Below are 23,466 nucleotides of genomic sequence, written 5' to 3'. Positions count from 1 at the left end.
ACATCCAAATGCAAATGGTTTTCACAGCACAAAGATATTCTTTCTCTCTTATTTATTATTTCACTTTCACCACAGGATGCAGTTGAAGACATACTGTCTGTGTAAATATGAGATATAAATAAAAAGGAATAGTTTGAAACCATTTTATATCGTTCTCCCATGACAACAATTTTTAATAAGTGAAGCATTGATCACACTGCTAAAAAAAGTAATGAATTTTTTCCTACTGATAATTATTGATTAATTCATGACACAAAAGTTGAAGATTCATGAGTAGCTATCTAGATTTCTTCTTTTATTATCACTAATAATGTTTGCTAGCACTACTGCATTAAATCTACCACTGTACAGTACAGGTGATAGTACAAATAAAATAAAGATACATTTAATTTTATAGTGGAAATAACTTTCTGCATCAAATAAAGTTTTAAGGTGTAAACAACATACCGCAATAAATATTTCAGGCTCATGTGGCTGTATGGATCAAATGTCATGAAATTTACTTAGTAAAACCAGCTCTTTAGTTAGCTGCCATCCTTTCTCCCATGAGGTTGCACCTTGCTCGCAAGAAGTCCCACTGACAAGATACATTGGAAATATTCCTGAATTAAGGTGCTACTCCACATGTGTGGCAGAATCAGAACTGCAGTGATGATTGAAAGCTGCATTGCGTAATGCCTTCAGTATATAAATTCCTCCAGTAATGTGTACTTACACTGGACAAAATTTTGCTGCCTTTTGTGTATGTGGGTATCCAGAGTAAAAATATTAATTTCACAGGAGTTAGACTGGATTCACACTGGTCTAAAGGACAAAACAAATTGGCTTAGTATTTCCACAAAGGATTGTTCCTTTTAGAGAAACTTCAGGGTATACAAGGTACATTAATAATTTTAGACAAGTGCCCCTTGTGTAAAAATCCATCCACAGACAATCATGGGTTATTTCTGAGCTGCAGAGAACCCAGCTTGTGTTTTGTTCTGTCTTTGTGTTTTGGACTCCTGAAATCAGCATGGAATCAGGTGGATTTGCTATTTACATGCAGTTATCATGAGAAAAAATTACTAAAATAACAAAGAAAAGTCTGCAAAGTTATAGTCTACCCAATAATTGTGAATGTTTGACTTTTTGACACTTTTTGCCCCCAATTAAAGGAAAAATCATAACATTTGCTCAGTGGGTATCATATGGTTTTGTCTATCTTAGCTTTTTTCACAGTTGAAGTTCCTCAGCAACGGTACATTGCAGAATATGGGAGCAACGTGACCATGGAATGCAGGTTTCCAGTGGATGGCCAGTTAAATCTTAAAGACTTAAGTGTCAGTTGGGAGCAAAAAGAGTTAACAGAGCAAAAATCAAAAGAGGTTTACACTCTTCACAAGGGAGAGGAAGATCTTAAATTCCAGCACATCGACTATAGGGGAAGAGCAACATTGTTACGTGATAAATTGAATTTGGGATATTCTGTGCTTCAAATCACCAGCATAAAGCTCATGGATGCAGGGTCTTACATCTGTCTCATTGACTACAGAGGTGCTGATTACAAGTACATTACTTTGGAAGTAAAAGGTTTGTGGCTATATAAGACATGAATAATATATTAACTCAAATTCAATATTCCACTTCCCAAGATCAGCACTAACACTTTCTGGCTCTACTACAAAGACCTTGGGCTCAGTCCCCAAGTATACCCAAGCAATATTTGGGGTAGCTTGTAGAGGGGGCTTTATATCACCTTTCCTTTCCTCTGGATTCTAGAGCCTGTTTTGTCCCTGCCAAACTTGGAGCAGCTTTATGGCTGCCATAAGTTGTACCATCTTATAACAAGTGGGGATTGTCTAAGAGATTGTACCTGTCAGGCCAGTGACCTTTTCTTATTTGTAAGAGCCTAATGTTACTAAACATAATTTACACCGATGAAACTGAGGGCAGCATTTGACTCATGGCCTTTCTTGCTGCTCATAGCATGTCAAGGAGATTCTGGGGTGAAGAATCTCCTGTGCAATCATTTAGAGGAAAGGCTTTCTAAAAGGTGAAGAACGGAGATGTGAAATTCAAAGGATCAGCTGTATTACTTTGACTTGTGTTTGCAAGCATCCAGTCATTTTCTTGGTTTCATTCCAATATGATGATAATGCCAGAGCTGTAAGCTGGTGTTACACAAACATTCCAAACACCCATTTTTCCCTCTGGTGGCCTGAATTGTTCTTTAGGATATTACTACTTTTATTGTATTTATTACAGTAAGGCCTGCAGGCCCCATCACTGAATGGAGCCCCATTGTGCTAGGCACTAGCTTTCTCTAGATCCATTATTTATAAATATATGATCTAGTGTGGCTCTGTAAGAAATAAATTGAAGAAAGAATAGATGTGATAGAACCTGAGGAGCACTGAGTAATGTATACTGTGTTCTGCTGCAAAATGAGCATCATTTCAAATTGTATTACATAAGAAACACTTGTAGACAAGAAATAGTGAAAGAAAGAGGAAGGGAGAGAAAGAGGAAGAAACAAAGGGGAAAAATTAATACATATTTAAAAGCAATTTCATTAAACTTGTTCTTATGCAGCATCCTACAGGAGAATAAATGTACAAATAATGAGTGAACTTGAAGAAGAGGAGTTGATTTTAACTTGCCAGTCAGAAGGGTTTCCTCTGGCTGAGGTGTTCTGGCAAAATGAGAAGAATCTTAAAGTCAATGTCTCTGTAAATACCACCTACACATTGACCACAGATGGACTATACAATGTAACCAGTTCGCTGATGTTCAAGCCAAATGCTAGTGAAAACTACAGCTGCACGTTCTGGAATAAAGAACTGAATGAAGAAACTTCTCACATTTTCACTTTAGGTTAGTATCTCCTTTTGAACCTGTACATATGGGTTGCCACAATGTGTGTATATGAGTGAGTGTGAAAGAGAGAGAGAGAGTGATTGTAGAAACTGATTATATGCTTTAATATAATACTATATATCCTAAAATCAATCACTAAAATTCCTTCCTAGTAAGTAGTATAGTATTGATTTTTTTGGAAATAAAACAAATCAAACATTGTATTTGCCTTTGGAAACTGGGCATTTTACTAGCTCTTTCTGAACCAGACTAGCTTTGCTGTTGTTAAACACAACCTTCCCCTGTCACATATTTGCATTTCCTCTCCTAAATTCTAAAGCAGCTGCTCTTGCTTAGCTGCCAGTACAATGGTATTCCTCAATGTATATCTTCAATCTGCATGGTCTTCCATTTTATGGCGTTTTATCCAACTAATCTTCAATCTGTACACAGTTGATTTTATAACAGTATTCACTGAGTTGTCATGAATACAATGGGCCTTCTTCTCATTTACAATAAGAGCCCTTTACATCACTCTGGCAGCTTAAAGAGTTTTATTTTGAGTGTAAAAACATACCCACCCACTTTAAGGACTCTTTGCTTTGTCATGGTGGTGTAAAGAGACCTTAGTGTAAATGAGACTAAGGTCTGATAAGTTTATATACCATATTTGTTTTTGGTGTTTTTTTGTTTTTTGTTGTTTTTTTTTTGTAGCTCGAATGGGTGCATCAGTTGTTGGAAAAAAATCTCTGATCTTATTTATCATCCCAACCTGTGTAATAGTGGTTATTCTCGTGTTCCCATTAATTATCTTTCTAAAGAGAAAATCACTCTCAAAGCTCCATGCAAAAAAAGGTACATTTTGACTTTATTTAGTGGGTCCTATATCTCATAATTTGCACTTCATACCTTACAAAACAACCGGATGACTTTTATCCACACTCATTTGATATTTGATTCTTTTGTTTTTCAGAGGAACTCTGATCTGAAGATGACCGATTGTTTCACTTGTTAGACTTGAGTTAGGCTTTACTTCCCTCATCATGTGACATAGGAATTTTATGTATGATTTTTGTTCAGATTAAATAGCTAACATGATGTTGCATGGTGTATGTGCCATACTCTTTACTGAACTATTGTTAGCCAGGTTTACTTGCTTTATTTATTTTGCTTTTTTCTTAATGTTTTACTATCTGAAGGAAAACATAGTGGAAAAGTAATATTGGATACTGGCCTAGTATTCAACTCTGGTCTTGTTACTCTTTCAGTAAACTATACATGCACTTTGATTACCTTAATACGCAACTGGAATGGAAACAGGATTATGGGCCTAATCCTGCAGTTAAGGTCTACAGGATTTGGCCCTACAGTTGTTGGGCAGAAGAACACTGGAGAAATTTGTTACAGTCTCATGCCAAATATAAGAACCCAAATGTTTTAGATATTTAAAAATCTGTTGAATTATATTATGTTGTTTGTTAAAGTAGAAACCTGTAAAACAAAACTAAGTCAAATTAGTTTACATTTGTTTTAACAGACAAAAAAAGAAAATGTCCCCAATTACAGAAAGAAGACAACAGTAAGTGATGGAATTTTAAACTTCCTGCTTATGACTTTTTTTTTAAACAAGGGCATTATCAATATATAAAGAATTAGACAAATGATAACACCATGTACCACTATGTACTTTAGAGTCTAAATTTGATTTTCCTTAAAATTGCTAAGCCTAGTAAGAATGTTCTCCAGATTATAAATGTATTGCTATGACTTTCTAGATTACACAGAAATTTGTAGATGATAAAGAACAGGTCACTTCCTCCAAGGTATTGTCTGGGCTGCTAGTTTGGTTCTAAGTTCACATCAGGCCATTGTCATGGGTAGCGGGTAAAATAGGCCAGGAGAGGCCTGGCGCAGCCTCCGCTGACTCACTGTCAGATGCCTGGGCTGTGATGGTCACACCTTTTCCCGTCACTGCTCCTCCCCTTCACCGAGTCCTCCACACCATGGATGGCAGGTAATGGAGTTTGGGGTGCTGGGCCACAGCAGGGCTCAGAGCTCCTCTAGCCAGCTGGGGCTCAGAGTTTGGCCCTAGCCAGCCAAGGTTCAGGGCTCCTTCGGACTGCTCCATGTGCTAGCGAGCTGGCTGGGGCTGCTCTGAGCACCAGTGGGCTGACCGGGGTTCAGGGCTGCTCTGGGTGCTGGCCAGGGTTTGGTGCTGCTCCAGCAGGCTGGCTGGCCAGTGAGGATGGAGGCTGGGTGGGACCTTGGGCAGAAGGGGCAGGGTGTGGTGGGCCAGCCTCCCTGAAGAGGGGGTACACATGCCACCTATGGCCATTTGTGTTTCTACTAGTCATAATCTGGTATGGTACTGGATGATAAACTGACTTTGTTTTGGTGAATGTAGAGTTTTTCGTAGTAGTAATTTTACTTGCTTTTCCTTGGCCTTTTGGCTCAAATCAAGTGCAGTATCAGTTTTTATCAATATAACAATTGATATGGGGACCATGTCCTGCCCTAATTGAAGATGGACTTGATAATATATTCTAATGGGTCTTTTCCATCTTTAACTCTTAAGAACATATGACTTTCTTTGCTGTACAGAAGTTTGTACAAGGTAAAGAATAGGTAATTTCCAAATGTATCTGAACATCCAAAACTGTGTCACAAAAGAACTTTCATTTTGTAAAAACAAGACAAATCAAGCAATAAACAAGATGACAGCATAGATCTGACAACCTCCACCTAAGAATTTTCTGCATTTGGTTCTATTTCATACAGTTCTCAGATTGGTTAAACCTTGTTATGAGTTGAGATTAAACCTTGCTGAAACTGATGCATGAACATGCCCTTCATTTAAGATATATGGAAGGGACCAGTCAGTGATCAAATCTAAAACAAGGCCTAACAGAGTCTGCCCAGAAACTAGCACAATGTGGGCTATCCTTTTGTTTTGGTTCTTCCTGCATTCAGGGAAGCAGGATTTTGTACATTCCTTGCAAATAAGATTGCATCAAACAAAATAATAGACACCACCATACAACTACTACCAACTAGGAGATTCCCAGAGCCCAGAACTTTGACTAGCCATTCAGATCAAAAAGGGGATAATAATATTTATATACTTCAGCCTGAGGTACTGTAGGTAAATTTCTGTATAAAGCTTCTTATTGAACACTGTGCTTTCAATCAATAATATGCTCAAGATAGACCAAGGACAAAATCAGTATGGAGAACTGCCAGAGACTAGACTTCTTAGGACACAGTTGAAATAATGGGCCAGATTCTGGCCCCTGATAAGGCTACTTTGCACCACAGGATGCCTTTAGAGTCAGTCTTATTGGCCAAAGGGAGATTCTTCTGACATAGGGAGCTGATTCTATACCACCAACCTTCTCCCTAAACCCAGCACAGAGAATGGGCCAAGGTGGTTGGTAGTAGAAGGGATTATGACCACAATGTTGCTGTGCCCTGGCATCCCTAGTTGACAGAATGGCCCCTTCGGAGTCATTGAAGTGAGACATAATTTAGAGCAGTCCTGAAACTGTTTTAAGTTATTCCATAGGCCAAGCAGACCACCAAAGCCCCAGGATCAATGAAATATGTGGAGCAAAGCTCTGGCACAGGGGTGGTTTTGGTTCAGTATTGAGAATGGTCTCTGGAGAAACAACTAATTGTCATTTACAAGCCAGCTAGTCTTATGTCTTTTCCAAGGATGGAGTTAAATTAAAAATACATTCTATCTTCTGACTATTAAAAGACAAGTCAGAAGGTGGCCTGGTGACAAGATAACTTTGAGCTTCCAGAGGAGAAGTGTAGATTGGGAATTGGATTGATTGAGACTGGGTTCTTCATGGAAGTGACTCACTGAGTCTTGAAAGATACATACTGCAGGGTACTTCCAGTTTTCCAGTCTGCTAACATTAATAGGTACCATGTCCAAACACAGACACTTTCATGCTGTCCCAATTAAGCATTTTAAAAATAAACATTAATAATCAAAAACCAAAGTCTTTGCTCTCACAAACTGATGTAAAATTTCAGTGGAGATACTGCAGGTGCAAATGAGTGCAAAATTTGGCCCCAACTAAACTAAAGCCATCAGGCAAGATAGGCTCTGGAGCTCAGTTTCAATACATGTCCAAACCTAACTCTAATGCATATTCTTTGAGCACATAGCGTGGCTTCTCATGGCTTTGATTGCTTACAGCTGTAGAATTCTTTTTGCCATAAGACCTATCCCCTGCTTACACATCAAGTCGTATGTTAGAGATTATTATGAAACACATTAAAATGAAGAATTTGAAAGAGAAGATAACAGATCATTGGAATACTCATTGCGTTTTTTGGGTTTTGTTTTACTTCCTCATTTTAATGACTGAAAATGTCTGTGCAGTATGCAGTAAATCATATGACAGCCAATTCTATTTCTCAGCATCATGCACTTTTAAGAAACACTGGAAAGAACCTTTATTCTATGCTGAGTGTGTATGTGAAGCCTGAAAGCCACAAATGTTTGTTGTAATGCCTTGGAAATGACCTAACGTGCCTCAGTTTGAGGAACAAGAATTTTTTGTATAAGAAATTCTGAACGGTACAACTTAAGCTATGTCAGCAATGGAGATTTAGAATATTAACATAATTATTTATTGCCAGTGTTCTAGATTCAAATTTTCAACAGTTTTGATCAATCACAAAGGTCTTTGGCAAACATTCCTGCTGGTAAACCTGTTGCTAAACTATTCGCAAATAGAGAGCACAAAGGGAGTATGAACATAATGAAAGCAGATTCATCTAAACATTTTTTTTTTTAATCACAGAAAATGTTGTAATTATTTGCTCATCTCTAGATTAAAAGAACTAACACGTAATTTTGCAAGTCTCCCACTATTGGACATAAGCAGTTGTTAAATATATATTACACTATATTCTAACCATATAAAGCCTGATATAAAGATTGCAGGTTACCCATTTCACATGTTGTTCCCAATACGCGGGTTTCTATATCTGCAATTCAGTTAAATCATTGTTACTAGTGCAACATCATTGGTATGAATAGCACTGAACAGACATTAGTGACTTTGTATACAAACCAAGTAGGAAGGATAAGGGATTCTGTCATTACTCTGACAGCGGCCATGACAAATTATCTGAGTCTTGTCAACACACTTCTTCTCACCTCTGATGTGCATGTGCAAACACAATAAGTAACTTACTGATTATAAGAAGTTTAAAATATAGGCCCAGACAGTGGGACTGCTTGTGAAAGTAAATGTTCACCAGTCGAGTAAGCTGTTCATAATCTGACCCACAATTATTAATAGGCTGTAGTGTAAATGAGAGTCAGGCCTTGAATATTGCTCTTTATGCCACTCTGTCAGTATAAATCAATCTTAAAATGGGTGTAACTGTAATCTATGCCCACTTCAAGGTCCCTTTGCACTGGCAATATGGTGTAAAGGAGCCTGAGTTATAAATGAGAATTAGGATCTCAATATTTAGTGCTCAGGTTTTCAAGCAGAAGTGGTTTTAAAATTGTTTTCCTTTTAAACAATACTTTTCTGTTTTTTTGTTTTTCTTTTTTTTTAAAGGAAACTTGAACCCTCAAACCCAGGATTTAATCATGACAAATGTCACAGATTGAAGAGACTGCACAGACGTGTGTCCATGAAAACTCTTCATCTGCCATGCTTGCAATTTGCACTTTTCAGATCCCTTTTTGACGACTGCATAGGGAAATCACAGCACTTTAGGTCTGGAACAAACAATGCAAATTCTTGGTTTTGTCTGTACTATACCACTTAAAGGCTCCCTGGGCTTTTTGCCATGTTATATCTTACAGTTACAGAGAATCATGCTGTTACTAAATGTGGTTAACAACTGCTAAGGGATTCCATACATTGTATGTTTGGGTATATTGTTCACCTGAGAACATTGTGTGCATCAAATATTTTGCGTTCAAGAATCCTCTGACAAGCTGATTTAATTTCAGGACTAGAGTCAGGATACAAAACCTCGGTCATGTCTCATGGGAGTCTGTGTAGAGGCTATATGTGCTATCTGATGCCTGGACAATCATATTTTGTATGCCGAAATTACTAGATATCTATTTTTCTTGGGCCAAACTTTACAACGCATGAAACTGGAAATTACCTAGAGCACCAACGGCAAGGACATAGACTGAAGAAGTTTCATTTTACAACGCTAAGAAGAGTTGGAGTACACATGAAGCAACAGATCCAAAATTACCCCTGGATCAACATTATGTCATATAAACAACAGTTTAATGTACAATTTGTTATGTTGATTCCTGTATAGTTATTTCTTATTTGTAGAAGCATATAATATTAAAGCTGTTTTACAGCGACGGAGCGGAAGCAACTAAAAATCTAGACTATGAAGCTGTATCTACATATTTGCTAAATGTTTTGTTTTAGAACTATTTTACTTAATGGGGAATTGCAAAGCAAAACGGAAAATTAAATTAAGCACAGATTTATGTGCTGAAGTGTTTACTAGCCAGGCTGCAGTTTTAACCCTCCTCAGGACCAGAAAAATAATCCTCTCCATGCCAATCACTGGATAACATCTCTACATCCCATCACAGGAATGCGTGAGTCACCTATGAGTAACTGCTACAGGGGAGCACCATCTTTTTATATTACTTCCTGGGGAACTATTGTCTCCTGGAGTAGCGTCACATTATGAGCTTGAACCTGACAGAACTTGGTGTAATTTACCCCCAGAGCAGTGGCTTTTGTGGGCTTTGTCTTCTGGAAAAGCAGTCACTGCTTAGCAGGGCCCAAGCATAATTTTTTCAGGCCCAGTACAAACTTGTAACACAGGCTCCGTCCCACACACATACCACAATCCCTCACCCCATACATAGAATCTCATGAGCCATGAAAAAATGTTTCCTTGTGGTAATGGGGGTTGCAGCCTGGGCTGGGCCCCCCAGGGCCTCCAGGCCCTGGTAAAGTGTACCCTTTCCCCTTTCACCCCATGTGGGGGCCCTGCTGCTGAGAAGTATCTTGTGGGATCAAATAAACAGATACACACAAGCCAGTGAAACCAACTTCTGTCAAAAGCCCACTTCCCCCGAAAAACCTCAGGTTTGGAGATAATCATACTTTCCCAAAATGTTTTGGTCCAGCTATATAAAAATTGTCACAACAGTGAAGTCAACATTTCCCTCTTCCTCCAGTGGGTCTAGATTTGGATACTTTGAGGCTGGTTTCCTATTGCCCTGCATCTTGTGGAGTTATTTACACCAGGGCAAAGTGGGTGTACAACACTATCCAATCAGAATGATAGCATTTATACCAGTGGTTCCCAACCTTTTTGGCTTGAGGGCCACAGATATCATTATTACAACCCTTTGCCATGGTCCCTGCTACAGCCAGGTGCACAGGAGCGCTGTTCTCCCATCCCTTTGGCTGCAGCAAAGATCCTGCACCAGTCTTGTAGCCCCATGGCAATGTGCTCTGCCGGGGTTCTTAGGAAGCGGCTCCCTATGCAGCCAGTGGGAGGGGAGCAGTGGGCCACTTTGAAAGCCCCAATGTGCCACTTTTGGCTTGTGGGCCCTGGGTTGGGAACCACTGATTTACACCCGTTCTGCACTTATTTTGCACTGGTGCAAATGACTACACAAGGTGCAGAGCAATCAAAAATTAGGTCCCTGATGTGTGGCAGGAGCTGACTTACAGATTCAGCAGTAGTATTGATTTTATGAATGATCACTGGTTGATAGGGAAAGAATAAAAAGTGTCATGACTTTGCTTCCATGTATTGCAATTTAAATGTAGAGGTGCCTGTTTGCTGGAAGCATCTACCATTATGTGTTCAGTTCAGATGTAGTATGTTGCAGAGGAGAGACACGTTGACCCAGATTTTCTGCTGAGTTTAGCAAATTGGTTGGGATGTCAGAGAGCCAGTTATGGCTCCCTGATTCTCTGCCAGGATTCATGTGCAGAATAGAGCAGCCTTAGGACTACTCTAACTTGCATCAGCTAGCAATGGTCCCTCAAGGACCATCCACCATTGAAGGATAGCCAGAGTGCATCATGCTTCAGCCATTCCTTCTCTGTGCTTTGACCCATCTGTTGTGCTGGGGGCTGTAGAGTGAGAGGCATAGGAGTTGGCCCTATACTCCCTGGGGTCTCCCCCCATGCCAGGGGTATACTAAACTGGAAGTTATGGGCTATCTTCATTCTTTTTTGTGTAGCCTGACCAGTGCTGAGAACCTGGCCCATTGTGCTCTCACACGGAGACTTTATTTTTGTTCTTTCTTATTCTTTTGTTTTCCATAATCATAAAATAAAAGTCATTCAAGCTGGAAACACGTTTGCTCTTTGTGTCTGGAAGAACATAACTGTGCGTTGATATGATTTCTATGATGTCTGGTTTTGTTATGTTCCCTCCTTATTCAAATGAACAGACAGAGTTCTGTCTGACATTATTATCTTACACTGAAGATTCAATTTTGACTTCTTGTGTGCAGGTTCAATAGTCGGAAAGCTGGTCCTGTGGAGAAGCATACACTGCACATTTCACTATCAAATGTAAAAAAGCACTATACAGTACTATACACTATACAATGCTCCATGAAGCATGCTGCCTACCTCTGTTCTTCCCAGACAGAATGCCTCAGAACATCTCAGCTTGGAAACTATAGCGCTGCACCTCCAGATGACAGAGATGAGCAAGACCACAAGTCAGCTTAGTATATACCTGTGAAAATCACAAATATATCAATCTGAATTTTTGCACTTTAACCTACCTGAAATGTCTATGCCACAGGAAGAGAAGAGAAACCAAAACTGTTCTCAAATTTCAGCAAATATCAGCTGTTAGGCTAGTCTGTATTTGCCTATGCACTCATGCATGAGCGTGTGATATGATGAGTCTTTAAACTTTCTGCTTCATCTACTGCTTCTCACAAGCTGTTATTTTGGAGCATCTGAGGCAAGAATATTCTAGGATAGAATGGTTAAAGGTCAAAGATTTTATGAGCAGTTTCCAAGTACAGTGGACTAAAAGCTGCTGTTATGCTAGAAATCAAAGTGGAAATTTTTAAAACAAGATCCAAAGGGAAGTCTGTATGTGCAGACTTTCAGACTATCAGCCCAGGTTGGCATCACAGTCTGGCGCATTGGATACTTCCCACTGTAGGCTCCCATGATTTCTTCTGACATGGACATCCTCTCTTCATCTGTATAAATTAATTCCTGATGATCACTGGGAGAATATACCAAAGCACTATGTGATAGCACACCATATTAGGTTTGGGGATTTAGTTAGAGCTGATGAAAACATTTCTGTGAAAATACATGCCACGTTTTTCACCAGTTCATTTACTCTGATTTTGCACTCCCTAACATGCAGATATGCTTGAAATTCATGGTGTGTCTAATCCTCTACTTCTCCTATCCAGCAGGGGGCGCTCTTGTGTTCCCACTGCTTGTCAGTCGGGAAAGGAAGTCTGATATTTGCAGTTGAATAAGGGGATGGGTGGTTGCCTTCTTTTTTCAGCCTGCCACTCATGTTGCCGGCTTTCTCCTGCAACTTTGAAGGCTTAGCTGCAGTTTCAGCTGGGCTCTTCTGCCACAGAAGAAGAATAACTGAATGGACTTTGCTAACACATACCCTCCCCATTATTGTTCCTTACCCTTGGATGTGTGTGTATATATATATATATATATATATATATATATATATGCCCCCTATCTGATTTCTATTTCTTGCATCTGATGAAGTGGGTTGCAGCCCACAAAAGCTTATGCCTGCAGAAATTAAATTTGTCAGTCTTTAAAGCGCTACAGGACTCTCGTTGTTTTTGCTGTATACAGACTAACACGGCTACCCCTCTGGAACTTTTCTCCTCCCTGGCAGTAACCTGCTGCTTGCCAGCAAAAACAAACAAAAAAAAAGTCACTAGTTCTTGAAATAGAGTAGGGGAAAAAGCTTAACAAACTATATCGCTCATGTAAATAATTAAAGTGCAGGATAAAGTATTTATATCTCAGAAGTTAATTCCACCTCACTTGGAATTTGCACTCATTAAACTGTAATAAAATAGTAACTCATAATAATAATGCTATAGTAATTATAAGTTCGGTCCTGGATTTGACTTTTGTTTTCATGTTTACTTGTCTCTGCTCTGCATCTTAGTGTCATTGACTTACAATCTACTTTCCCTACTGGGCTTTCCAGCTGAGAAGTGAAATATCCTTATTGTGCCAGCTGAAGAGGTCTGTACAGAAAAGTATTAATAATACAATACAGTTTCATTTAGCACAGTGTTTTTAATTCAAACAATATCTTAAAATTGCTTTTACTTAGAGAAGCAAAAAAGCCAGAATATGGTACATATTACACCAACATTAGGGGTGGATTCAATACATTAAGTACTTATTATTATTCCTGCAGAGGGGCAAGAAATATTCTTTGAATCTCAGCTCCTGGAGGCAGGGCTTCTAACCCAACTCAGAGGGGTGAATGGAAACCATCTGGCTAGCACTGAAACGAAGCTGAGTCTCTAACGGGAGTGAGTTGCTTTTATCTTTCCATAGCTGGAGGAAGAGTAGACCAATTTAGGGCATTTGACAGCAAAAAATAAGGAAATGAAGGGCTTCCATAGGAAATTCTGCTCCAAAGAAACAGGCAAAAATAACTAGCTGTTATCATCCATTACATAATTATGCACTTACATGATGACATCTTAGGCCCAAGAGAAGAAGATTGTTGTTTACATGCAAAAGTTTCCCCTTGGGCTTTGCTCAACTGGTATTCACTTGCTTGGGGTTTTACCAAAATGAATGAAAGCATATGAAATGCTCATTGACTTGGTTGACATGAAAAAAAACCACTGGGAATATTCCTTGAAAAATAGATCTCTTGTTGCAATGTCATACCAGTAAATGCTGCACTAACCCAGCAACAGGGCTGTTTATAAGAGTCGAAAAATCTCACAACAGCTATGAGGAACAATAAAAATATGGTATGGTAGTTCCTGTGAGCCAGTCATGTATAGTTAGCTATTTTAGGCCTGGTCTACACTAGTCTTTTTTCTCTGCAGTTTTCCTTCAGTAGGAGCGTGCTAGCCTGATAAGAGCTAATTAGGGATCTGTGGGAAGGTAATTATTTTGAGAGGACTCCTCCCTCCCTCAGGTCCAACCCTGACTGTATCTATCACCAGTTAGATTTTATAAATTAAACGAACAGGTATGTAAAGTGGTAAAACAGGCAAGCACCATTTATTGTATAACAAATAACAAGGTTAAAAATAGCTCAGGGGTTAAGAAAAGTTTGAGGTATAAAACCTGGGCCAACTACCAAAACTTAAAACCATGGGTAACAGTAAGTCCAAAACATCACCATTTCTCTTCTCCCTAACAGGGTGTTGACAATGAAATAGTCACTCAAGGAATGGAGAGGATTGAGAGGAACAGTGCTGGAACTAGGAACAAATAAGGATACAGGAATGGAGAAACAAGACAACAGGCACCATCAGGAACAGTAAGTACACTCAAGGTCTTGATCCGTCAATCAGCTATACAGACATGGGCAAGGCTGCCTGTTAGAAGGACAGCCCGGATCTGAGTCAGTACTGCCCTTTTATGAGTACTGTTATTGGGCAGACTTTGCATCATGTGATGCCTTTCCCGCCTCAACTTTTCTTGCCACAGCTTGAAAAGTGTGGGATAAGTCTATAAAGAAGGCACAACAACATGTAGAAGAGTTCCAGGGGGTAGCCGTGTTAGTCTGTATACAGTAAAAACAACGAGAGTTCTGTGGCACTTTAAAGACTAACAAATTTAATTTTAGCAGGCATAAGCTTTCGTGAGGCTCAGCTCACTTCGTCAGATGCAGAGGTAGAAATAAGAAACATAGGATCATCATATACATATACAAGGGCTTTGCTCACTCATTCTCACCTCCTACTCAATGACTGTCATTAGACCTCAAGTACCGGGCTTTTATCCACCTCCCCCATTGTTCTCTATGCACTTGTATTTGTTGTGGCAGACGGCCAACTTCCCTCTAGTGCAGGGGTGTCAAACATACGACGAACCTTTTTGATCCGGTCCACGTTCAGCCAGTGTTTCAGTGAGTCATGCTGCCGCTGAAAGTTTCTCTGCGTGTGGCATTGCCCCTTTAAGAGATTAGTCGGCAGAGGGCCCACTTTAAGAGAGTCTTAAAGCAGCAATACCTTCCTCCGCAGAAATCCCTTAAAGTGGCAACTGGGTCCCCCGTGAAATCCCGCCGCCGAAAATGGAAGATAGCCTGAATTTTTCGGCAGCGGGTATTGCATGGCCCCTGTGAAGGGCATGTTACGTGAATTTGGCCCGTCACCATCAGCGAGTTTGACACCCCTGCTCTAGTGGATCTTGCGCTTCACCTCTTGTAGTGGGCAAGGGAGTCGCCCATCACCCTGTCTCCCCAGGGAGGGGGGTAGGGACCCGGGCCCGCCCGCTCTTCCGGGTCCCAGGCCAGGGGCCCTATGAGTAGCAGCTATGAGCTTCTGGCACTGTATTTGCAGCTGCAGACTTTTTCCCCTGGGCTACTTTTCCCCCCTCAGTCCTTCTGACCTCTCAGCCCTGTTTCCTTGCTGCCCAAACTGGGCTTCCTGAGCCAGGCCCCTGTGCCTTGGGTAGTGTTTCAGTCCGGCCAGGGGCAGGTTCCCCCCCTCCTGGGCTCAGTACCTCTCTTGGGACTCCTCCACTCTTCCACACCTCCACTGTACTCCTGTCTGCTCCGCAGCTCCTAGTAGCACAGCACACCTACTCCTCCAGCTTATGCCCTGTCTCTCTGGAGCAGTGGGCTTTTATCAGGCACCTGGCTGGGCCTTAATTGGCCTCAGCTGCTCCTAATTGACCTCTACTGACTCTGGCTAGTCTGCAGGGAATAAAGCCCTGACCATTCTGGGGTTTACATACCTCCCATCATGTACTCTCCTATTGCCTTCTGCCCTTGCTATATCACAATGTATATGATGATCCTATGTTTCTCATTTCTACCTGTGCATCTGACGAAGTGAGCTGAGCCTCACGAAAGCTTATGCCTGCTAAAATTAAATTTGTTAGTCTTTAAAGTGCCACAGAACTCTCGTTGTTTTCACGACAACATGGATTCTCAAATCCAAGATGGAATCTGCATTTTCAAGATGGAGTCCGAAAATGTTCATAGTGCCTTATTAGTTACAGATGCTCATTCTCATCAAGCACTAGTATAGACAAGATGTTTGTGGCTACCATAATAATAACTGGTGCACAAATTTTGCACACACTTATGTAAGTGCTTACCTTAATGCACATGATAGACTTTTTTTAATTCAATTCGACTAAAGCTAATGTGATGAATATAAAGTTAGGCATGTGTATTAGTGTTTGCCAGACTGGGTCTTACTCCAGCTAGATCTGCCCTGGGAAGTATAAAATAACAATATTTTTTTAAAAACAGCAGAAGCCAGACAGAATCATAGAATATTAGAGTTGGAAGGGACCGCAGGAGGTCATCTAGTCCAACCCTCTGATCAAAACAGGACTAACCTCAGCTAAATCATCGCAGCCAGGACTTTGTCAAGCCACAGTTTAAAAACCTCTAAAGATGGAGATTCCACCATTTCCCTAGGTAACCCATTCCAGTACTTCACCACCCTCCTAGTGAAAAACTTTTTCCTAATATCCAACCTAGACCTCCCCCACTGCAACTTGAGACCATTGTTCCTTGTTCTGTCATCTACTACCATGGAGAACAGTGTATCTCCATCCTCCCTGGAACTCCTTTCAGGTAGTTAAAGGCTGCTATCAAATCCCCCCTCATTCTTCTCTTTTGCAGACTAAACAAGCCTAGTTCCCTCAGTCTCTCCTCATAAGTCTTGTGCTCCAGACCCCTAGCAACAATATGAAAAAAGACTAACGTAACTACAGCCTTAAATCCCCTTTGAGTTTGTGGTTTTATAACAATCACACTTCCCTGAAATTTTTTGAGCTGTTAAATAAACCACAAAAAAACCCGTGAGAAATGTTAAAAAAATGAGGTACAGACAGTGTATCAGGTTGAACTTTTCAATATAATACTTTGAATTTTGTGGCTGTGGTGGATTTATGTTAGACTTTACTCCAGATTGTTACTTTATGTCTGGTTAGTTTATTTGGTTATGTCTTTTTATCATCTATTTTTATTGAAGAAAAAGAAATTTCCCCCCTCTGTATACCATAGGTTGTTTGTTATAATTAATCACTGGAGAATTTTGATGCTAAGGGCCTGATCCTGCAAGCCGCCCTGAACCCAGGTGGCCCCCTACCGAAGTTAGCATGCGAGACTGCTTGCAAGATTGGGGCCTTCATGAGAACTGCTTGCTCCCTTGATACTATTACAGAAAAAGATTTGAATGCTTTTTCAATCACTTGGAGCTAGGATTAAGTGTCCTATGGGTAAGGCTCCCCAATCTTGGGTTAGTGTTCATATTGATAGGGCTCCCTGACCGAGTGTTAGGGATTCTATAGGTAGGGATTCCAGACAGATGGTTAGGGGTCCTATGGGGATGGCTGCCCTCTCTAGGGTTAGGGATCCTATAGGTATTTCACTTAGAGCTAATATTATGCTTCCTATGTGTAGATTACTAAAAGCTAGGGTTAGGGTCCTATGGGTATGGCTACCCGACCTAGCATTATGGTTCCTAAGGACTGGGCTCCCAAACCTATGGTTAGGGTTCCTATAGGTACTTCACTTGGAGTTAAGATTAGGGTTCCTATATTTAGGGCTCCCTGATTTAGTGTTATGGTCCCTCTGGGTAGGGCTGCCCAATTTACAGTTAGGGATCATAAGGGGAGATGACTTGGAGCTAGTGTTAGGGTTCCTATGAGAAGATCACTTGGAGCTATTGTTAGATTTTCCATGGGTAGAGCACTTGGATCTAGGATTAGGGTTTCTATGGGTAGGGCTCCCAGACCTAGAGTTAGGGTTGCTATGTTTAGTGCTTCCTGACCTAGCGTTACAGTTCCGATGGGTAAGACTCCCCAAATTATGGTTAGTGTTCCTGTGGGTAGATCACTTGGAGTTAGGGTTAGGATTCCTATGATTAGGGCACGCCAACCTAGGATTAGGGTTCCTATTGGTAGAGCCCCCCGACATGGGGTTAGGATCCCTATTGGGCGATTACTTGAAGCTAGATTTAGGATTCCTACGGGAAAGGCTCCCGACCTAGGGTTAGTGTTCCTATCAGTAGAGCTCAGCAATCTATAGTGAGTGTTCCAGTGGGTAGGGCTCCCCATCATAGGGATAAGGTCCCTGTGGGTGGATAATTTAGAACTATGGTTCATTTCCTATAAGTAGGGCTCCCTGTCCTAGGTTTAGGATTCATATGGGTAGGGTTCCCCTACCGAGGGTTAGTGTTCCTAAGGGTATTTCACTAACCTTGTCTCCAAGTGACCTACCCATAGGAGCTCTAACCTAAGATTGGAGAATGTTCCCCATAGGAACCCTAATGCTATGTCAGGGACCCCCTACCCACATGAACTCTAACCCTAGGTAAAGGAGTCCTTCCCATAGAAAACCTAACCTTAGGCAGAGGGGCCCCTACCCAGATGAACCCAACCCTAGTTCCAAGTGATCTATCCATCGGAAACATAACGGAAGCTCGGGGAGATCTAACCTTAGTAACAGAAACCCTGTGTTGGGGAGCCCTAACCATAGTAACCCTAACACTAGCTCCAAGTGATCTACCCATAGGAACCCTAGGTGCTAGCTAGAGAAGCCCTACCCATAGGAACTCTAATCCTAGCTCCAAGTGATCTACCCATAGGAACCCTAAGCCTTGATTGGAGAGCCATACACTTAGAGCCTCAACCTCGGACGGGATCGCTACCCTTAGAAACCCTAACACTACCTCTAAGTGATCTACTTATAGGACCCCTATCCCTAGTTCGAGAAGCCCAACCCATAGGAACCCTAACCCTCGCTCAGGGAGTCCCATAGGAACCCTAACCCTAGAAGCAAGTGATATACCATAGGAACTCTAACCCTAGATTGGGAAGCCCTAGGAACCTAGGAACCCTTACCCTAGTGAACCCTCACCCATAGGAACCCTAACCCTAACTCCCAGTGATCTACCATAGTAACTGTAACCCTAGATAGGAGAGACCTACTCATACAACCCTAAACCTAGGTTAGGGATCCTTACCGTTAGGAACCCTAACCCTAGATCACACAGTCCTACCATTAGAACTGTAAACCTAGGTTGAGAAGCTCTTCCTTTAGGAACCATAACCCTTCCTCTGAGTGATGTACGCATAGGAACCCTAACCCTCGCTCATCAGCCACTAGACAAATGCACAAGTCAAATGCATGAGTCAAATGCACGAGTCAAATGTACAGTGTCATCTGAGAACCTGACATTTCTGGAAGAATCAGCTTTGGTGGGTTATTCATTGCTGTGAGTAAAATGTGCACAGTACATTTTTTTTTTCTAAAGCGTCTCATTCCGCCCCCTCCAGAATATATTCCGCGCCTCGCCTCCCTACCCCCCACAGTGGCACCCATTGTGTATTTTGTGTCTTGCCTTATTGCCTCTTTTGCCGTGGCAACAGAGCTAAGCTTCTTGCCATAGCAATAGCGTTAGACTATTAGGGGATAGCTCAGCCAGTACTGGCTAGTTTTAGTGTGGGTCAATAAAGGCTTTTCATGGCACTTTCCAAGTATTTAACAGGACAGCGCCCACCTCGCAATTTGAGAGCCTTTGCTCTAAGGGAAGGAGGGTAGTCTCTTCTTTTGTTATTCCTAAACCCTCTTTGGCAAGCTGGAAGGGATCTTCCCATGAGATTTGAGACAGTGCTCTGTTGGTTTGTATATAATGACTGGAGTCATTAATTTATTGCTGAACGCAGCAGATCCAGGATGCAGGTGGGTCTCTAAATACACGCAGTATTTCTGTCAAATTAATTTTTATCCGTATACCTAGATAGATCTAAACAGCTTAAAAAAACTAGAATTGAGCCAAGAGTTTACAAGTAGAAATTTATTCAATTAATTTCATTTGTTTTTCTAGTAATCAATTATTCACAAATTGCAAATTTGCCCAATTTAGAAATTATTTTCAGATTTTTACAGTGAATAATTCTTTGTCTCCCGACCACTTACAATAGTTAGGTATGATTATTCACAATTCACACTGTTTTGGTTTCTGTTTCTTTTCTCACATTGGATGACTTGTGTAACTAACCAACATCATAAACAACTAGTGTTACAAGTCAATATAGAATTTGAAATAGACACTATGCTGATTGGGTTCAGAAGTCACATAATATTGTTTCTGTTTGAGGTACTTATGTAACGAAATCTGAACTCTGAATTTTGCAAATGAATGTAACGTTCAACATATGCTTTGTGACTATTTGAGTTAATAAATCCTGAGATCTTGAATGTTTCCAGAAAGTAAAAGCAAGAAGGTTTTGAACATGGTTTTATCTAAACTCATTATAGAATTCAAAGAAATATTAGCTGAAAATATTTTCCACTATTTGATGAGCGCTAGGAAAATATAACGAAAATGAGAGATGAGGTATACACATAAATTGAGAAAACATAGTTGAACAAAAATACGAGGCAGAGGAGAAAAGATTTGAAATAAATCCACATTGCTTGCTGCACTAATAGCTCCAAAACATGTGAGTTTTGATCAGTGAATCTTAAAATGTTACTACAGGATGTAGATAAAGTTTAATGTTGTTAGCTATCATAAAATTTACATAAGATGGAATAAATAGACTACACAAATCGCTTGCTTGGCTTTTAATAACTTCTGGAAGTTTAAAAGGATTCCATTTTTTAAAAGCTCCTCCCCAGGTCAATGGAAATAATCCCAGAAATACATCCCTTCATGTTTTATTGTCCTGGTTTAAATCAATAAGGAATGCACTTTTAGTTTCACAGCTAAGCAATGAAGAACTTGCTTTGCACAGACACTAGTCTCTGCCTGGTGTCAATGTCAGTTCAGGGAAATACAACTTTAGCCTCCAGGCAAGCAGAAAACATTCTGAAAATTAGACTCCTTTAAGGTGTTTCAAACTGGGCACCCAAATTCACTTGTCATTTGTTGAATCTGGGGCTTGAAAAATAATTTTATTAATTTAGATTCTTTAGTGTATTGCCAAGCTATAATAACCAGGTGGAGGCTATGCAAGCTAATACATGGTAAGAAACCAGGCAGTGTGTGGATGATGAGCATGTTCTTAACTGAGTAACACCCATTGGGTGAGGCTTCCAGGGGGAAATGATGGCTGCAGTGTGCTGACATAAAGACTGATTGCAGTATAGAATAGCAAAGCCTCAGGCGGATGAGAACTATTGTATGTGAAAAGGAAATGAATAAATATGACTGACTAGGACTCTCAGATATACATATGAACCCCTAAGTAGACCAACCCCTAGTTGGTCAGTAGACCAACCAATGTTCCTCAATATTGGAAATATATCTAAACATCACAAAACGCACTTGATGATATATATGAGATATGAATTAAGCAAACTGTTTTAACTTTCATCACTTTGAAGCTGTATGACAATCATTACCAGACGATGACATCTATGCCAATATGTAACTCCAGGGGCTCAAGCATCCTATGTGTCACATTATGCAATGAAATCAGTCGAGACATTTGTAACTTGAAATGTTTTTTAAATTGTGGTGTGTACACTATACAATCACCAATTTAAGGTAAGAAAGGCATATGCCAGCTTGTTGTCTTTTTGGATGCTGCACAATATGGCTCTTTTCAGACAAATGCTACTTGAAGATAAGGTAGATGACATGGCAAACATTCTTGTGCTAACTGAAGACGTTGTTTAGGAGTTATCAGCAAAAACTTGTTCTACCTATGATTTTTGTATGTGTGACATGTGTAGCAATAAAACCGATGATGGCTGTGCATGAATGTTGCTCGCACAGATATCAGCTCAGTATCCTACATTGCACAAAGAGTACATCAGTCTGAAAAGATACCACAACCATGGCTATTGTGAGCTTAGAAAAAGATATTGTGCTTTGGAGTGGCCATGACTATAGTAAATCCAATACTGAATTATACTTAACACTACTCTTCCCCAGCAAGACTCAGCTGCATCTGTTTCCCAAAGGACAAGCCATTGTTGGGGGTAGTTTCCATTTGTTGTCACTACCTATAAGCAAAGGGGCAGATAAAAGCTGTACTCATCTTTGCACATCATGTGGCTTTAGCTCTTAGCTGTTCCCTGTAGCCCTTTCTTGTACATGGTTATAGGTCATTTCTATTCAAAGTAATGCCATGCCCTGCACAGTACAAGTAGATGCTTTAGACAAGTTTATCCACAACTGCTTTCTGCTGTGTGCAAGTATAATGAATCCAAGCGTGAATGTTTTCATCTTACTGGTCATCTTCCAGTGTTGGCTATTTTGTGGACTGAGTTTCTCAAACATGCCAATGGAGCAAGCCATGTCCAGTAGTCAAGCGGCTAGCATTTCTGATAAATGTTAATGCCACTTTGGTAGCCTGGTAGCCTCAATATTATCTTATAGGAGTACTAAAGTAAGACGCTATTCCTTTGTCTTGTTCCATCTGGAAAGCACGATGTGCCTATTAACTGCTAATCTGCTAATTCACTTTTCAATTTAGTGATACAATAGGAAACACTGATAGGCCATTAGTACTGTTTTACAGTGCCCTCTACTGGCCCATGTACTGATCAGCAGAGGCAGTTGTGTTAACACATTCACTCTTTCTTTGATGATGTATTTATACTGTTTTGGGTTATTTCTTTCAAATATTTTTGAATCGTATGTCTCTTTTCCAAGGCTGCCTTGGGACAAAACAAAGATGGTAGCAGCAGTACAAGTCCAGTTTATTGGAAACACCCATACAAGCAAATTAAAAAACAAAATCATACGTAAGTAGAAATATGTGCACTGCTTACGCGATTATCGTGAAGGGCTACAGAATAACTTTTTATACAGCAAAAGAAAGAGCTCCAAGAAGATAAAATACAATTTTATGACATTTGTCATAGGCAAAGGATAAACTTAATATGGTAAAGAAAAACACTCCTGGGAGAAAACAGAGTTATGTAACTGCTAAGATGGGACGCATCAACTGATTTGATGAGGTAGGGATTTGGAGACACACCCCAGCCCCTCCGCCCCTTCCCCAGGTGAAATCCAGGCCCGTTTGGAGTCTATGGCAAAACTCCCATTGTTTACAATGGGCCTGCCTTTTATCCCAGGTCTTCAGTTCAGGTCAGGAATGAGCAAAAATCACTACTGACGCGATGGCTGAGCAGCTGCCAGTGTGAAATGTCTTGGTAGTCTCATTTCAGTTCCTTAGCGACAGGTGGTCGCATCGCAAAAAGAACTTACTATCATTATGGGTATTTTGTGGCAGCCTTAGCCAAGAGATCAGTGGGTACAGTGAATGAACTGCCCTAGCATGCACATAGAGAAGAAAGTTTGAAGGATACTGATGAGACATTGCTGGTATGTGAATAACAGAAGATAGGCATTTAAAAAGGCTGTCAAGCCAGCATTTTTCGTCACCACCTAAAAAGTAAAATAAAGCATCAAGGTTATCGTTGTCTAATTCTAAATGATCTACTTTTCTAAAC

At 40.4% G+C, this 23,466-nt stretch overlaps 1 protein-coding gene and 1 non-coding gene across 10 annotated transcripts in view; both read left to right on the top strand.

Moving 5' to 3' along the window:
• LOC137149559 (programmed cell death 1 ligand 1-like) overlaps positions 1 to 11,097 on the top strand; it is a 33,541-nt gene extending 22,444 nt beyond the window's left edge. For 3 of the 9 annotated variants that reach the window (XM_067543066.1, XM_067543067.1, XM_067543068.1), the window contains exons 3-7: positions 1,207 to 1,569; positions 2,572 to 2,853; positions 3,550 to 3,690; positions 4,354 to 4,414; positions 8,424 to 8,828. In XM_067543066.1, coding sequence (XP_067399167.1) covers positions 1,207 to 1,569; positions 2,572 to 2,853; positions 3,550 to 3,690; positions 4,354 to 4,414; positions 8,424 to 8,637 — 1,061 coding nt within the window. In that variant the 3' untranslated portion in view covers positions 8,638 to 8,828. Of the gene's footprint in view, positions 1 to 1,206; positions 1,570 to 2,571; positions 2,854 to 3,549; positions 3,691 to 3,808; positions 4,019 to 4,353; positions 4,415 to 8,423 lie in introns of those variants that run through there. The other 6 variants (XM_067543070.1, XM_067543071.1, XM_067543072.1 and 3 more) reach the window with 6 other exon arrangements.
• LOC137149564 (U2 spliceosomal RNA) lies at positions 5,263 to 5,453 on the top strand. The gene has a single exon (XR_010918803.1). It is a non-coding gene; the product is annotated as a U2 spliceosomal RNA (small nuclear RNA).
• Positions 11,098 to 23,466: the final 12,369 nt, after the last annotated feature.

The sequence above is a fragment of the Emydura macquarii genome, unplaced genomic scaffold (genome assembly GCF_026122565.2).
Source record: "Emydura macquarii macquarii isolate MOO-44397 ecotype Brisbane River unplaced genomic scaffold, CSIRO-AGI_Emac_v2 contig_767, whole genome shotgun sequence".
Lineage (NCBI taxonomy): Eukaryota > Metazoa > Chordata > Testudines > Chelidae > Emydura > Emydura macquarii.
Note: the sequence above shows the minus strand (reverse complement) of the source record. Positions and strands in the feature narration are given on the sequence as shown.